Below are 14196 nucleotides of genomic sequence, written 5' to 3' on the forward strand. Positions count from 1 at the left end.
CAACAAAAATTAAAAAGATAAAATTGTCACCTGACAGATAACCTGACTGCAGCTTCGGCAGGATTCAAAAGAACGTGAACATGGTCTCATCTCTCCTGTTCATTTCTTCTGTTTCTTTCCTCTTTTAACCTTTAGTTCGGCTTTCCATCACATTTGTTTTATCCTTTCTTTCTTTTGCCTCCTTATTTACAACACTCATGTTTCTCTTTTTCTATTTCTTTCCTTGCTATTCATTGAATTTGATCTCTTTCCCATTCTAACCTTTCTTGGCTTCATTGGTTCTGCTCTTTTTATTTCCATTTTTATTCCCTTTTCCTGGTTTCCTTGTTCTTAGTTTTTATCCTCCCCTTTCATATTTCCTTTTCTTGATGTGTATCCCAATTTTTTCCTTATTTTCTTTCTACAAATGTCTTTTGTATTTTACCCTTCATACCTCCACCCAGCCCTCTGTTTTCCTTCCCTCTCTTCTCAAAGCTTTGACTTCTGTTTCCTCTTTCCTATTATTCCTCAGCCCTTCTCTCCTCTCATTGGTTTCTCCCCTCATTCCTCTTTCTCCCCTCTTCTTTTGCATTTTTCTTTTCCTTTCCAATTTCCATTCCTTATTTCTTATCAATAAATCTTTCTTCCCTCCTCCACCTTTCTCGTCTTTCCTCTCTGTTGGTTTAATTTCCCCTCTTTCCCTTTCTCTTGGCTTTTCTCTTTCCATGTTCTTTCTTTTCTTTCTAATCTCTCCTCACTTTCTCGCCTGGCTGACACACCTGGCTGACTTGACAAATGAAGACACGGCACACCTGTCACTCTTATGTCTCTAATTCTCCACCCCCACCCTCTTCTTTTCCCACCCCCGGCGTCTGGGACGCCCATCTGCTGACAAAACGGGAAAGGCGTGCATCGCTGCAGCAGCTTGGCTGGCGGCGGCGGCGGCAGCAGCAGCATTTGACGAGAACAGCATTCATTTAGGCCTGAACCGCGCGAACATCAGCTTTCCTTAAATGGGCAGAATAGATGGGAGCCTTGGGGATGGCAGATCAGTGGGGAGACGCAGTGGGCTTTCAGTGTGCGCAGCGACCCCGCCTTCAACACAAACACATGCCTCGACAGGATGACATACGAGGCGGTGCTGAGTGTAAACTGCCATCATTCACGGGGAATGGTAAATCGTGAATGGTGAGAAGAACGATGACCGGCGAAGACATAATGCTCCATTTCCACTAATAAGGCTGTAGATCAAGTCTGTAAGCAGGCCAGACCCACTCTGTGGTGAGGAAGACTGAAGGAAAAAGCAAAGGTGGCGTGGCTGTAAATCCACACCAGTTTTCCACTTCCGATCTTGAAATGCCTTTCTCACCACGCTCTACATCACCACGCTAAAAAGAGCTTTTAAAACCACATAAGATTAAGCAAAATTACACAATGTGGTCACGTTTCCTCTCACGCACGTTTGGGAAAAAAACCCAACATACATTTCTCACCAGTTTAACAACTTTTTAAATGAAAAAGATGAAAGTGTTTTGTGCACTAAACGCAGCAGTGTCTGTGGACAAAGTGCATTTTTAAATTGCATCAGAGAAGACAGTGATGCAAACCAGTAGTGTAACAACGGGAATATTTTCTATGGCTGACATTGTTATTGGAGTGACCAAAAAACCTTGCATGTGCTCACCAAGCATTCCTGTTGTCCTCATTTCCAGTGCACATGTTTATTCTTCTACCGCACAAGCTTTGCTTGATTTACAGTTAAGAACAATCCTTGTTTGTCTCATACTTGGCCTCGGTGCAGCCCTTCAATTCCAGTTTAAGGCAACTTTCTACTGATTGGTTGGATCTTGCAAACTAAAGACCAGCGGGTTCCTGTGCTCACAGCCACAGCTGAACTAATGTTCTGCATTTGTAATCAGCTTATATACAACTTTGTTTAAGTAAAGGGAAAGATTATGGGTACGTAGCCAACACAGAAGTCCTTGTGTGCCTTCCTTGAAAAAACCCCCATCAACACAGAGCCTGACATTAATGGCGATGATGCTCTACGTATGTAAGAGAGGGGGGAAATCAACAAAACAACATAAGAACCAAAAATCCTCCAAAAAGCCCACCGGAAGCACAGGTAATGGCTGCAGTTGGCAGTTGGTTTCACTTCACTTCACAAGTTCTTTGTGTGCATTTATTTTGTCTTCTCCACAGCACAGGCTAAGTTAGGGGTCCAACAACAACACAACTACAACATGTACACAATGGATCTACAAAGTTCTGCACAGCATTAATACACAACCCCACCGGTCCCTTCAGATGACCATATAAGGAGACCTGCTATCGCTGATGTCACACATCCAGAAGAGTAGAAAAAAACTTTTTCATGTTGGAGCCATTCTGAGATCTTAATTAAGCAAACATAGAGGAGAGAGAGATTTGGATTTCACATTTTGGATATGAAATGTAGCAAAATGTTTACTTTTTTCTGGCTCCTGTCAGTCGTTTATCTGATTTTCACATCATTCTTCTGATTAAACTCTGTTTGATCTGCTATTTTTCTCACAGTAAAGTCCAGCAAAGTTAACTCGATTTCTCTGTTGGTTGAAGATCTTATATCTCTGTGCTTGATTTATGAGGAGCGACCTCACTGCGTGAAACCCAACCATGTTTAATAGGAGCAGAAAATAGGAAAAGAACAAGAGGTCCTCTTTTAACCCTGAGGTTTGTTTAAAATCTGACTGCTTGCTGATTGCTCTTGTTTCTTGCCCAGTTGGACTCTTTGAACTCAGCAGTAGAAGCAGCCACACAAAGTGTGTCCAAAAAACTCTTTGAATTGTTTACGTGGGCCTTCACTTTCCAGCGAGGATGATAATAATAGGAGCTGAAACAAATCACTTTAAGCAGATTGTTGATACTGACGTATCCAGTCAAGGAAGTCATTAGAGCTGCACAGTGTGCATGATGGACATAGCCATCAGCTTTCAAATCCAGAATGTGTGTCAAACCTTCCAGCCTGATAAACTGTTTTATATCTAAAAAAAAAGGGTGTACAGATTTGTGTCGGTGTATCAGCAGGAAAAGAGACAAGGCATAAGCTGAGACAATTAAAGCAGGGAGAAAGCGCGCGTGTTACACAGGCTGCAGATTGAGTCGTGTATGAGAGGAGAGGAGTGAAGTGTGCAGAGAGAGCAGCAGGTTAGTCGCCTATACTGAGAAACATGATGGAGATTATGCAGTGCTTCCGCCCTTCTGGTAAAAAGCAGTGTGAGCACGACGCACTGAGAGACAAAGATTTAGCACTGGTAGTATCGGTGTGTAGGAGTTTGAATGTGTTAATAGTAGCTCGCAGGTCACGAACTCACTGAATGCTTACAAATATGTACGCACACAACAGCTGCAACCAGATCAGAGAAAAATGAACAATGAAGAGTGCATATAATAGTTTGGAAAAGCCTTAACGTGGCTCGAAATGCATTTTTCATTGGCACTGGAAGATGTCAGGTGTCTGTGTTAGGAGCCTGTCTGTTCTCCACTGGGAGGCAGTGCGCCTCTACAAAGCAGACAGATTGTCAGCAGTTAGTTCAGTTTCTGGAAGCCATCTGGAGCTGACATTAAACACACACAAACAAACACTCAGCCATTAACAAGCTATAGCACCAGCAAAAGCAGGGCAGCTTCAAAGAGAGGGCCATGAAACATACACCAGCTTCTTATCACACTGCAGAGCTCGCTGTGGTTTCCGTATCAACCTGGGGACTGTTTAAAACGAAGTCATCCTGCCTTTTTATTTCAAGTTTCAGACTATAATCACAAACATAATAATCATAGGTATCGTGTATCATGTCCTGCAGACAGATGGCTGTTTCTGCTGCACTTCTACAGCCCAGAGGTGCTCGAGAAGACTGGCCATTTTTAAGCGCCATAAGATTTATAGTCCTATTTCCGCAGCTGTTGGGGTCACCTCTCTTGATTTCTATTCAGGCTTTAAACTGTAAAACAATGAATCCTCTTCAGTTCTATATGAGGAAGGTGCAACATCAAAAAACTGAAACTCACTGGCTTTGACTTTCTGAATTTCTCGGCAGTAACAACACTTTGGCAGCAGTTTGCAGTGACCAAGCATTAACAGGAAGTGGTAAGAGGACAAACTGGAACATACACATATATATAAATATATAAATATACCTGGGCCCTTCCCGTCTCCCCATGGCAAGGCTGGTCTGGTCTCAAACACACAGGCAGGGAAAGCATGCACAGGCATGAGTGTGCATTCATTATGCAGATAAAAGGTCTTTCTCGCATTCTTATATGCATGCCAGTTGAAATGCCAATCTCCCAGACCCCCTTTTTGTTTTATCTAAATATTTATTCCTCCCCTTCACAGCACAGCCATGCCTACAGCCATAGGAAGAGGGGTCAGGATGGCTCAGGATGGCTCAGGATGGCTCAGACGCCCCTGCAGACAGCCTATGTCATGGCTCATGCTCGCTCTGCCTGTCAGTTACTTTTCAGGGTCTGCGTTCATTCTCAGAATTAGAGTGCTAATACGGGGTCACCAGCCAGCTCCTCTTAAAACCGATGGCGGGTCTGAAATCCTCTTCTGAAACTGCGAATGAGCACAGACCCGTGTGTGGGAGGAGGGGACAATAGTTGTGACCCATGCAGCAAAATCCATGGATTGTCCAGCAAGTCTTACCCTGTCCTTCACTATGAGACACTTTGCAGGGGGAGGAGACAGACAATGGAAACAGAGTTAGTCAGGATTTATACGGAGAGAGTAACCGCTGAGGAGACAACAGTTCCAGGTGTCTCCACCCTGGATGGTACAGTAAAGGCTCAGAGAAATAACCAAACTATATGAACTTTCAGAGACTCCCTTTGTTCAGTTAAGTCAGTAATCCACAAGCGGATTTGTGCAAATACTGGCTACGTTCCAACCCAATAGCTTGCTCTCTTGCATCTGATACTGCTGTTTTCTTGTTTTTTTAAATGACAGATGACACCAATGTGTAAGAAACTGAACTTATTTGGTTTTGCATCATATTTCCAGGATAGAAATCAGCTCCAGATCTAAACGCAGCCAGCATTTCCTTCCTTTACCTTCGAGTAGTACAGACGTCACGTTCACAGCACATAGAGAAAGCAGAAAAAAACAAAAGAAAAAAGGATGCTAACCACTTTGTCCTCCTTTGTGGCATGCAGTCCAGGTAGCAGGGAGAATCAAGAAAAGTGAGGGAGGGGTGGGTCGGAGTAGGAAAGGAGAGAAATAAATGATCAAATGAACGGAGAAGTAGAGGAGGTGAAGTTGTGACGTGGAAGAGCGGACAGATTGTGAGAAGAGAAGGGCAAATGCATGAGGAGAAAAAGGAGAAAGAGGATGTGGTGCAAACATCTGTTAGTTACATTCTGCAGAGTTATTTCACATACTTCATAATCAGAGTCTGAGGGCAGCGGAGACAACAGCACGCACATGTATGTGATTGCTGACACGTTAGGCTGCGGCGGCATGCAACGTGCTTGCTCGTGACCTGCGACAGGATCAGGATGTGCCATGCCTGCTACACTAAAAGCAACACAGAGAACTGTTTTGGTTTTTTGGACACGTCTTCCCTTTTAACCCATTTTCTGGATTTATGCACTGCAAACAATCTCAGGTCCTTTAAATCCAAAATATTTTGCTCATTAAACTAATAGTTAGCGCCCAGCGTCACGTAGAGGCTAAGCTTTGTGGTTTGTGTGTCGCTGTGATGCCTTCTGCAGGGCACAGGGCAGCACTACACAGCTCTTTCAATCAGAATTAATTAATTATTACACTAAGCTGCTTATGAACAAGTAAACGTTTGTTTCCTGATAATTTCTCCCTAATTATTTTCTTTTTATAGTTTTGCAGAGCCCCTGTATGGCTGAGAATGGATCTTTGTCCTTTTGTCAAAAGGGTCTCTAGCTTTGAGGCTGTGAAATTATGTCCAGCAAAGTGCAACATACTGATGTCGTGTACAGCGTGATATTTTACCCAGACAGTTTTTGTAGTACAGTTTTAAAATGATCCCCCAGAAAACAGGTTTTTGATATTTACTTCATGTTGACTTTAAAATGGTTTATGGAGTATTTTTACGGCAATGTTCTAAAATTACATTTAGTACTCGTCTTTGTACCGTGGTATTTTTTTAATGACAAAAAGCCGGTTTCTAGCCAGCTCACTTTTAAAGTGTATGTAGTGCATTCATTAAAATGCACGTGATGAAGTGCATACAGTATATTTATAGAGCACTAAATGTAATTTTGAGGTACAAACTTCTGCCTGGAGGAAAATAAAGTGTTCTGCTCATGTGGAGTAAATGAGCAGTCTGTAGGCAGGAGAAAATTTTATGTGATGCAACAAATCTCACACTTTCCTAATGCTGTTATTTTGCATGACTGGACAAACGGGCCGGGACAGAGGCAAGCACTGCCGAGACCATGAGAGCGTCACTTCTGACACATCACTCCCACATAACACACACACGCTCGCTAATGCACATACACAAATAGAGAGAAGAAGTGGAGCACGACTTGCATGTTGCGTATTCCTTGTAAGGACTTATTAATGAAATTGTCTTGTGAATGCAGAAACTTTTAGTTTAAAATAAATAGAAAACAAATCTTAGAAAGAATCTTGAAAAATGGCGTATCGGCTTTAGGAGAGACGGACCAGAAAAATAAAGGGGAAAAAGTATGTTCTAAAAATATCTATTAATGAACTGTAAATGAAGCATTTAATGAGCAGATTTTGTGTTTGATGTCTTCTAACCCCAGTTAATTAGGCAGGTTTATAGATTAATTGATTCATTATGTAAAAGTAGCACAAATACAGAAACAAACAAATGAACAAAAATCTCCAGCAAGAAGATCAAAGCAGTAAAGACATGAAGTTACACCTAAAATAATATTTAAAAGATTTTGCACCTTGAAATTTCACTTGTAAAATTTCTATTAAATTCAATGTATAACCATGAAGTTCTTCGAGAAGACCACATTGTCTGGTTTTATATGAAGTCCAAATAAGTTCGTATTTGTTGTATTTATAAATGATACTAGCCTCCTCTCTTTACTTCCGTGAAGCAGTGTGCCTGCTGTTAGAGTAATATTAATGGCTGTACCAGCAGGGATACTATCTTTAGCCCCTTTTTTGACTGGCCTTTTGAGTTCTACATACGTGTGGTGCCAGTGGGAGTCCAGGCCCAGCTGGGATGGGCGGATACTGAACAGATTGGGAACCAGCAGGCCAAGGGTGGAGGGCTCATGGTCAGGTAAGATAACCAGAAGGTGGGCCTCTCTCTTGGGTTGGAGGAGAGCCCAGAGAAAGCTTGGATGGAAGAGGGGCCGGGTCTTAAAATAGCACAAACATGCTTAGTTTATGGCTGGAAGGCACACTGATTCAACATGAATCCCATGAATGGAGATAACGTGGTGATACAGTCTGTGTCTTTAATTATAATAAGCTGCTTTTTAGCTTGTAGCCCAGGCTTGGTGCAGGTCAGTGCATTTAGTGCATTGCTGGCTTTAGTTTGGCATTTTATTTCTTTTTGAGACAAACGATATTACCCAGACAAGCTGTTTATCAGCTGACTCTTCACGTGGCACCACCAGAACCAGGGCACAAAGATATGTATATATCTTTATATCTTTGGTACTGACATGCACGACTACACAGACTCAATTTTATCTTAAAAATTTATACTTTAGCCTAGAATTTAGTGTGATTGTGCCCAACATTTTGCTTTACTGTTGGTTTCACTCAATACTTGCAAACCTAATATTCCCATCGGCTCCTGTTTTGGAAGATTGGCTTGGCACCTATGTCTCGTGCCAAGCCATTCTTCCAATACACTTTGTTCTCACCAAAGTGTGACAAGGAAACAAAAAAAGCAGACGTGACAAACACACAGAAGCAGAAGGAGCGATCGTGAATCGTCTACAGCAGGAATGAGGTGAGTACGAGAGGACGAAGGAAAACATTCAGAGGCTTCTCACATTGTTGGAGCGCAGAGAGACCCGCCCTCCACAGCGAGCGCAGAATTTGATCTGGCAGTAGGAGCAGAGGTGGCCGCAGCCATCTGCAAACTTAGTCTTGCGGCAGATGCCGCAGGTGGGCGCGTCGTCCTTCTGCTGGGTCTGCTGGCGCCGCGTCTCGGCCCCGATGCGACGCACTTCCTGTTTGTAGCTCTCAAACTGCTTGTGCAGTGTTCTGAAAGGAGAGAAGACAGAAGTGGAAGATTGCCCATTAGTGGTACATCATGAACTTTAGTTTGTTAAACTTCTTAACTCACAGAGATCTCGATGTCTAATTATCCATACACCAAACCAGAAGATGTTGAAGGATGTCTGAATAACTGAATAATTCTTAGAATAAATAAATCGTTCAGAAAAAGAAAGTGATGTTTCAGTTAAAGGAAAATAAGTGGCAATTAGAGCTCCACTTGAAAGGTCCCTTTAAGAAAAAAAAAATCATACACCCAATTAAGTGAAACTTCAGCTCAGTTTTGCGCTCTGTGGCTCACAGACTTCCTCCCTCCCTGCTTCCCAGGATGCCAGTGATGGAAATAACCCGAGTGTGAATTGCAAATCAGGCCATGTGAAAACACCCACAATGTTGTCTCCACAGAAGTGTCAAAGGAATACTGAATTAGCATAGCATGGCTCGCATATATGGGACCCAGACAGGGACTTTAATTACCTCGCTTAGTAAGAGATTTAAGACAGGAAGGAGATGGCTTCATTCACACATTTGCAGCCAATTTGTGTAACCAAACAAACTTTATTCAGGGCTCTCGCAACACACCGACGTTTTAGCTGAGCTATTTGTCAAAAACTGTGAAATTCACACTTCTGCACACTTGACAAAGTTGAAAATGACAAATGAATGAAACCCACAAATAAAGCGGGATAAGTGGAAAACCTGCTGGTCATCAGGGCGCTGAGCGCTCCACACTGATTTGTGTTTTCCACACAGGCATTACTTGGACAGCCCACTCAGCCACAACTTTAAGAGAAAAACATCAATAATTTCAATAATCTGACAGTTTAGTCCATGCTAACCAGCTAGCCCCGCCCCTGCTCATCTTCTGTTTTCCCATTGGCTGGGTCACAGGGCAAACTGCTGTTGTGGTGGTTTCGATATCATTCAGCTGGGTCTCCAGACAGCTTCTTATCCTGTGGTCCAAAGCTTCAACTGTAACCAAAGTATGTGTGGGAAACACTGCTGAGGTAACAGAGCTGTGAGCTTAGAAACAGCACCCATCACAAGCACCCAGATCTCGAGATAACTTAATAATAAATACATTTAAAAGACCTTCAAATACACTTAGTGTAGACTGGTTACCTGGGTCTATTGTAAGCAGACATCGCTTTCTGTATGTCAGCTGCTGGGCAGGAAACGGGTTGAAAACATAACACCTGATCTGTTGTCAACAGCTTTTCATGGTACAAATAATCAAAGAGATAACTATCCTCCAGCATGACCCAATCAAAGTCCAAGAATGTTGCTGTGCCTCAACACGATTCTTCTTTCTCTAAAAAGGTCTGTGTCAGTCTTAAGTAAAAGGCACTATATCCGGATGAAATGGTAAACAATTTCAGAAAAATTTCTAGTCGTCCTCAAATAAAGAAAAACAGAATGTCGAATAGAAACTGTCAAAGCCGCGGCCGTGATTTTCTTCACTGAAGACTTTCTGCTTGTCTGTGGCTCACAGTGCTGCTGCAGCAGACTGCCACCATGCACAGTTGGAGCGGGGAGGAGCCCGGCGGTCTGGGACACATCTCGGCCAATCAGCTCACACGAGAAATGGCTGAAACAGGCACAGGAGGGCTGAATGAAATCTGCTTTTATTCATTAATGTTGAGGTTAGATGACAAATCAATTGGTTAAATCATTCGTTAGATAATCATTTAGGTATGTTATGTTTAATCTGAAATTATAAATCCTATAAAAGAATATAAAATTAGCCTCTAAGTTAAGGGCTCAGCTCTTAATAAGTTACTTTATTTTCTCAGAGTGCATGATGACAATGATCCTGAGCTCTTAATCCATCACCATTATTGGCTGTGTGTGACTGAGGAAAACAGGATGAAGCCTTGAAGGTTCAATAGATAATGAGAGGAGGACGGATACAAACATCACATGCTTCCAATAGAAAGTGTCTGCGCATGTCTGCAAAAATACTCATATGCTCATGTATTTTACTTAAAAATGCTTCAATTTAAGCTTTAATTTATGGTTGAATGGACATTTTCCAAAATTAAGCCCTAAGCTGTATTTCAGATGAAAAACCAACATGACGATTCCACGGCAGCAACGTCATAAACATGACCCCTGACCCCAAGAAGCTATCCATCCTGCCGACGTGAGTCCAGGGGCTGAGCAAAGCATGGGCGCAATGGGAACAGCTGTCAGAAACAGAGGGTACGCAGCAGGTTGTCATGGTAACGCAGCAGCATCAAGCGCTGGGTGTCAGCGGGTGTCGGTGCACCAGCTGTTCTGTTCTTAGAGATACAGTTTCATCAGCCTTTTTCTATCGTTTCCACACATTCAGCAGACGTGCACGTTAAAGCTGCACGACGCGGCTCATGATATATAAATAAATCTGTGCTCTCAGCCTAAATCATGAGCTCAGCTGAGGAGGCTCTCGTCCCCCTTGTCTCCAAGTTTATCCACATCAGTGACCGTTTTCTGATTGCACGTGCTACTATTAGCTAACAAACTGCAACTATTGTGGATTTTAATCTGAATTAATGAATGGGGACCTACTCTGCTCAGCTCCATATATTTACCTTTAGACTCTATTAAAGTAGCTTTGCATGATTTATATAGGAAATAATCTTTATGTATTTTATATTCGGGCTTCGTTTATCTGGTTGAACAAGCTGTTGAAGTTCCCCTTCATTTCAATCCAGATGTTTTCTGATTGGCTGCCTCTTACAAACAGAAGGTTTGAGCAGAAGGTGGGTGGGGCTTCTTTGTGCCTGAGATGACTATGTTAGGGACATCCCATCTCTGTGACCTCCATGCCATGTATTCCAGCCCTAACCTTAACCAGCACTTTCATGACATGAAATAGTGTTTTCCAAAGGAATTTGAGGAAAATGAACAAACATGTGTGGATTGATTCCAAATGGTTCTCATGTTCCCTCATTTTTCCGATCTGGTCATTTAGGAACGTGCTGGGTGCCCGGAAGCGTAACATGTTGACGATTTGTCACCTAGCTTAAAATATTACACCTCGGCAGTGAGAACGTGTTGCCTGGGGTCAAGGTCGGATCCATCTCTTTGTCTCAATAAACAAAAACAGCCACACTGGATGATGCTGAAAACTCTCGGCTTGGAACTACGCTAACCAATGGGTGACATCATAGTGACATCTTTTATATACAGTCTGTGTTCGTGAGTGTGTGTTGCCAGATCCATCTCCCCTGACTCACACACTTTCCACCAATGCATAAGCTTAACCTTGACTTAGCTTCAGATACATGAGTCACCCTAACCACACCGATAAAAACATAATCACTACGGAAAGACACAGGAAGAGACGTCCTCTCAGGTGAGGACATGCTCTTTGTGTTCACTCTGCTGTGTGTTCATTGATTACATGCCTGAGCCTGCTGCTTCCCCGGGGGTCAGCCACCATGGCTGGGAACACAGGTTGTGAAGGAGAACCAAAGTATTTCAGAGGAGCCTTAAGAGTCACTTTTCCACTGGTAACAAAAATGATTTGTAATATTTGGATTCTTCCTAAATTTCTCTGCTGCACCAACTTTAATAGCTGCTGAATGTAGGACATCATTGCACGCTTAACTTCAGTTACCCAAACTCTCTTTCAATAACCGATATATTAATAAAGATCACACACTGTTGTTCTGGGATATCAGACTTTTTTTGTGAGAAAACGATGATAAATTTGAGCTTTGATTGTTAGTCTTGACTCACGGTAAGTGTGGCTATCTTAACTTAGCTTACCTTTGGTCCGCACAACACTTACCATTGCAGTAAGTGAGTCCAGCTTTGGCCCAAATGACCATCAACCAGAAGAGAACCAGTCTCAATACCACTTCTTTTTGGCTTCTTTTTAGCTTTGTTTTTGACTCCGTGTGTTCTGCTGCTGTTTCAGAAAGGTTAGATATTAAGTCATGTGGTTATCACTAGAACTACGCGATTATAGGGTTAACTTTGATCTTAGCTGTTAAGAGAAATGCTACTGAGACCAAAGCAGAGATAAAAGGGAGAGCGAATATTAAAAATACAAGACTGCTTGGACACAAGCACAGTGCGGCTCGATGAAGGACATACGTTTTCACCTAATAAGACAAATCATGGCTACTGAGAAAAAAGCTCCATGACTCAATAAGAACTCTTCAACAGTACCAACGGCTGGTCACATTTCTTAGCATTTAACAAATAATGTTGCAACACCACCTCAGAAAAATTACAGGAGCTCTCGAAATCATCGCTCGAGAAAAATCCGTCAGAAGGAATAAAGAGAGCAATGGTCACCCTCTGCAAAACCATCCCCTTGTTTTGGGGGTGTCTCAATGTTGCCTCTTTGGTGTCCTGCACTGTCCTGCACCTGTTGTCGCTTTCATTTGCAACAAAAGCAGGGTGCAATTGATTCACACATTGATACATCATGGCTTGACAGGCCGATATCCCTAAAGACCAACAGATACTGTGTATTGTATACACTACATTTTTACGCAGTGTATAAGTTATATTCATTTCAACCCATTCATCTCCAAAAAGGGTGAAACTCTCCATGAATGTCCCAGCTGTAACCGAAGCCTGAAAAACCACAGTTGTAACAGGCCAGGTGTCAGTAGTACTAAGAACTGCAGCTATGCATCACCTCCAATGGGATGTGAAAGGGAAGTGACAAACAAGCAACTAAAAACTGTTAACAATGATAAAGAAAGTTAGTCTTTCTCACAGGATACTTTTGTCTGATAACCATACAAGGCCAGGCAACATTCTTATCAGTGGTCACCGTAAAACACAACTAAAACCATCTGCTAAAAACATTCGAAATAAGAGTTTAGCTATACCTTTGCCTGCAAAATTGATAGGTTTACCACCTGAAGTAGCTCTGGGTCTCAACACATGTCAAAGACAAAGGACAAGCATCTCTAAATGATCACCTTCAGAAAAATCCTTCACCATGACTCAATCTCCTGAAGAGAACTGGTACATGCTTCACAACTCCTCCACCAATCAGAATGCATAAAGAAACCTGTCATGTGAGACACTGTAGGTTAATCTGGAAGCGCCACTCAACATCTATCAAAAGCTAAATGTGGAACTTCTCCTCTCAACAAACTTTATGGGATTTCTAGAAGCAGTAGCTAGCCAGACGGTTGCAGACTCCCCGTGAAAATAAGAGAACCTTTGAAGCCTAAGAGTCATCAAGGCCTTTTAGGCAACCTCTCACAATCTAATCATGCACACAGTCATTCTATTAGAATCACAGAAATCCTACTCGACACCGCCAAAAGCAATGAAATGGAAGTGAGGCCTCCCACTGATAATTGGACTGATGCTCTCAGAAGTGAGAAGCTGTATACCTCTGGAACAGATCACTTAAAGAATAAGATCAATTTCTTATATAAAACATGGGAAATCTTTTTTAACTACATGGAGAATCTCCCATCTCACATGTCTCAGTGTCTGCCAGCAGGGTCTCTCTAACTCCACAACACTAAGACTATAAATAGGATCACTTTCATAGCTGCCCTATTTATAGCCACTCATTGCAGAGAGACAATGCGTCTGATCAGGACCAAAGTTTTACGAGATGACATGGCCTTCATACGGTGATGAAATTATTACATTATGGAAAAAAGTCACCTTTACATGCTGGTAGCATGTGGCCGTGGCAGACAGTGACCACAGGGGCCACAGTGGTGTGAACCAGCTGATCTGTGGCTGCCTCGTCTCCCTCGGTGATCACCGGGGGGCCGGCAGGGACAGAGAGCCAGATGCGGGTTAGCCGTGGCCTTGTCAAAACACGTGTGTGCAAATGAGCACACATGCACAAATATAAACAATGACACAGACAGAAACCCCACGTATACACATGCACGGGTTAGCCTTCGCCTCAGACCTCGCATAAACTATTCAGCAAGTCCAAGAACTCCCTCCCTCCTCTTCCTCCTCCTCTTGTTCCCTCTGCATCTCTCCCTCCTCTGTCTCTGCTCTCCTCA

General features: G+C 42.6%; 1 protein-coding gene across 4 annotated transcripts in view; it reads right to left on the reverse strand.

The window, feature by feature from the left end:
* The window catches only part of rims1b (regulating synaptic membrane exocytosis 1b), an 80215-nt gene that overhangs the window by 49934 nt on the left and 16085 nt on the right, over positions 1 to 14196 (reverse strand). For all 4 annotated transcript variants that reach the window (XM_013914104.1, XM_013914107.1, XM_013914106.1 and 1 more), the window contains exons 2-4: positions 7984 to 8197; positions 5146 to 5157; positions 4667 to 4687 (exon numbers count right to left, since the gene is read on the reverse strand). In XM_013914104.1, the coding sequence (XP_013769558.1) occupies positions 4667 to 4687; positions 5146 to 5157; positions 7984 to 8197 (247 nt within the window). The remainder of the gene's footprint in view (positions 1 to 4666; positions 4688 to 5145; positions 5158 to 7983; positions 8198 to 14196) is intronic.

This window comes from Pundamilia nyererei, unplaced genomic scaffold (assembly GCF_000239375.1).
Source record: "Pundamilia nyererei isolate P.nyererei 1_Seehausen unplaced genomic scaffold, PunNye1.0 scaffold00171, whole genome shotgun sequence".
NCBI lineage: Eukaryota > Metazoa > Chordata > Actinopteri > Cichliformes > Cichlidae > Pundamilia > Pundamilia nyererei.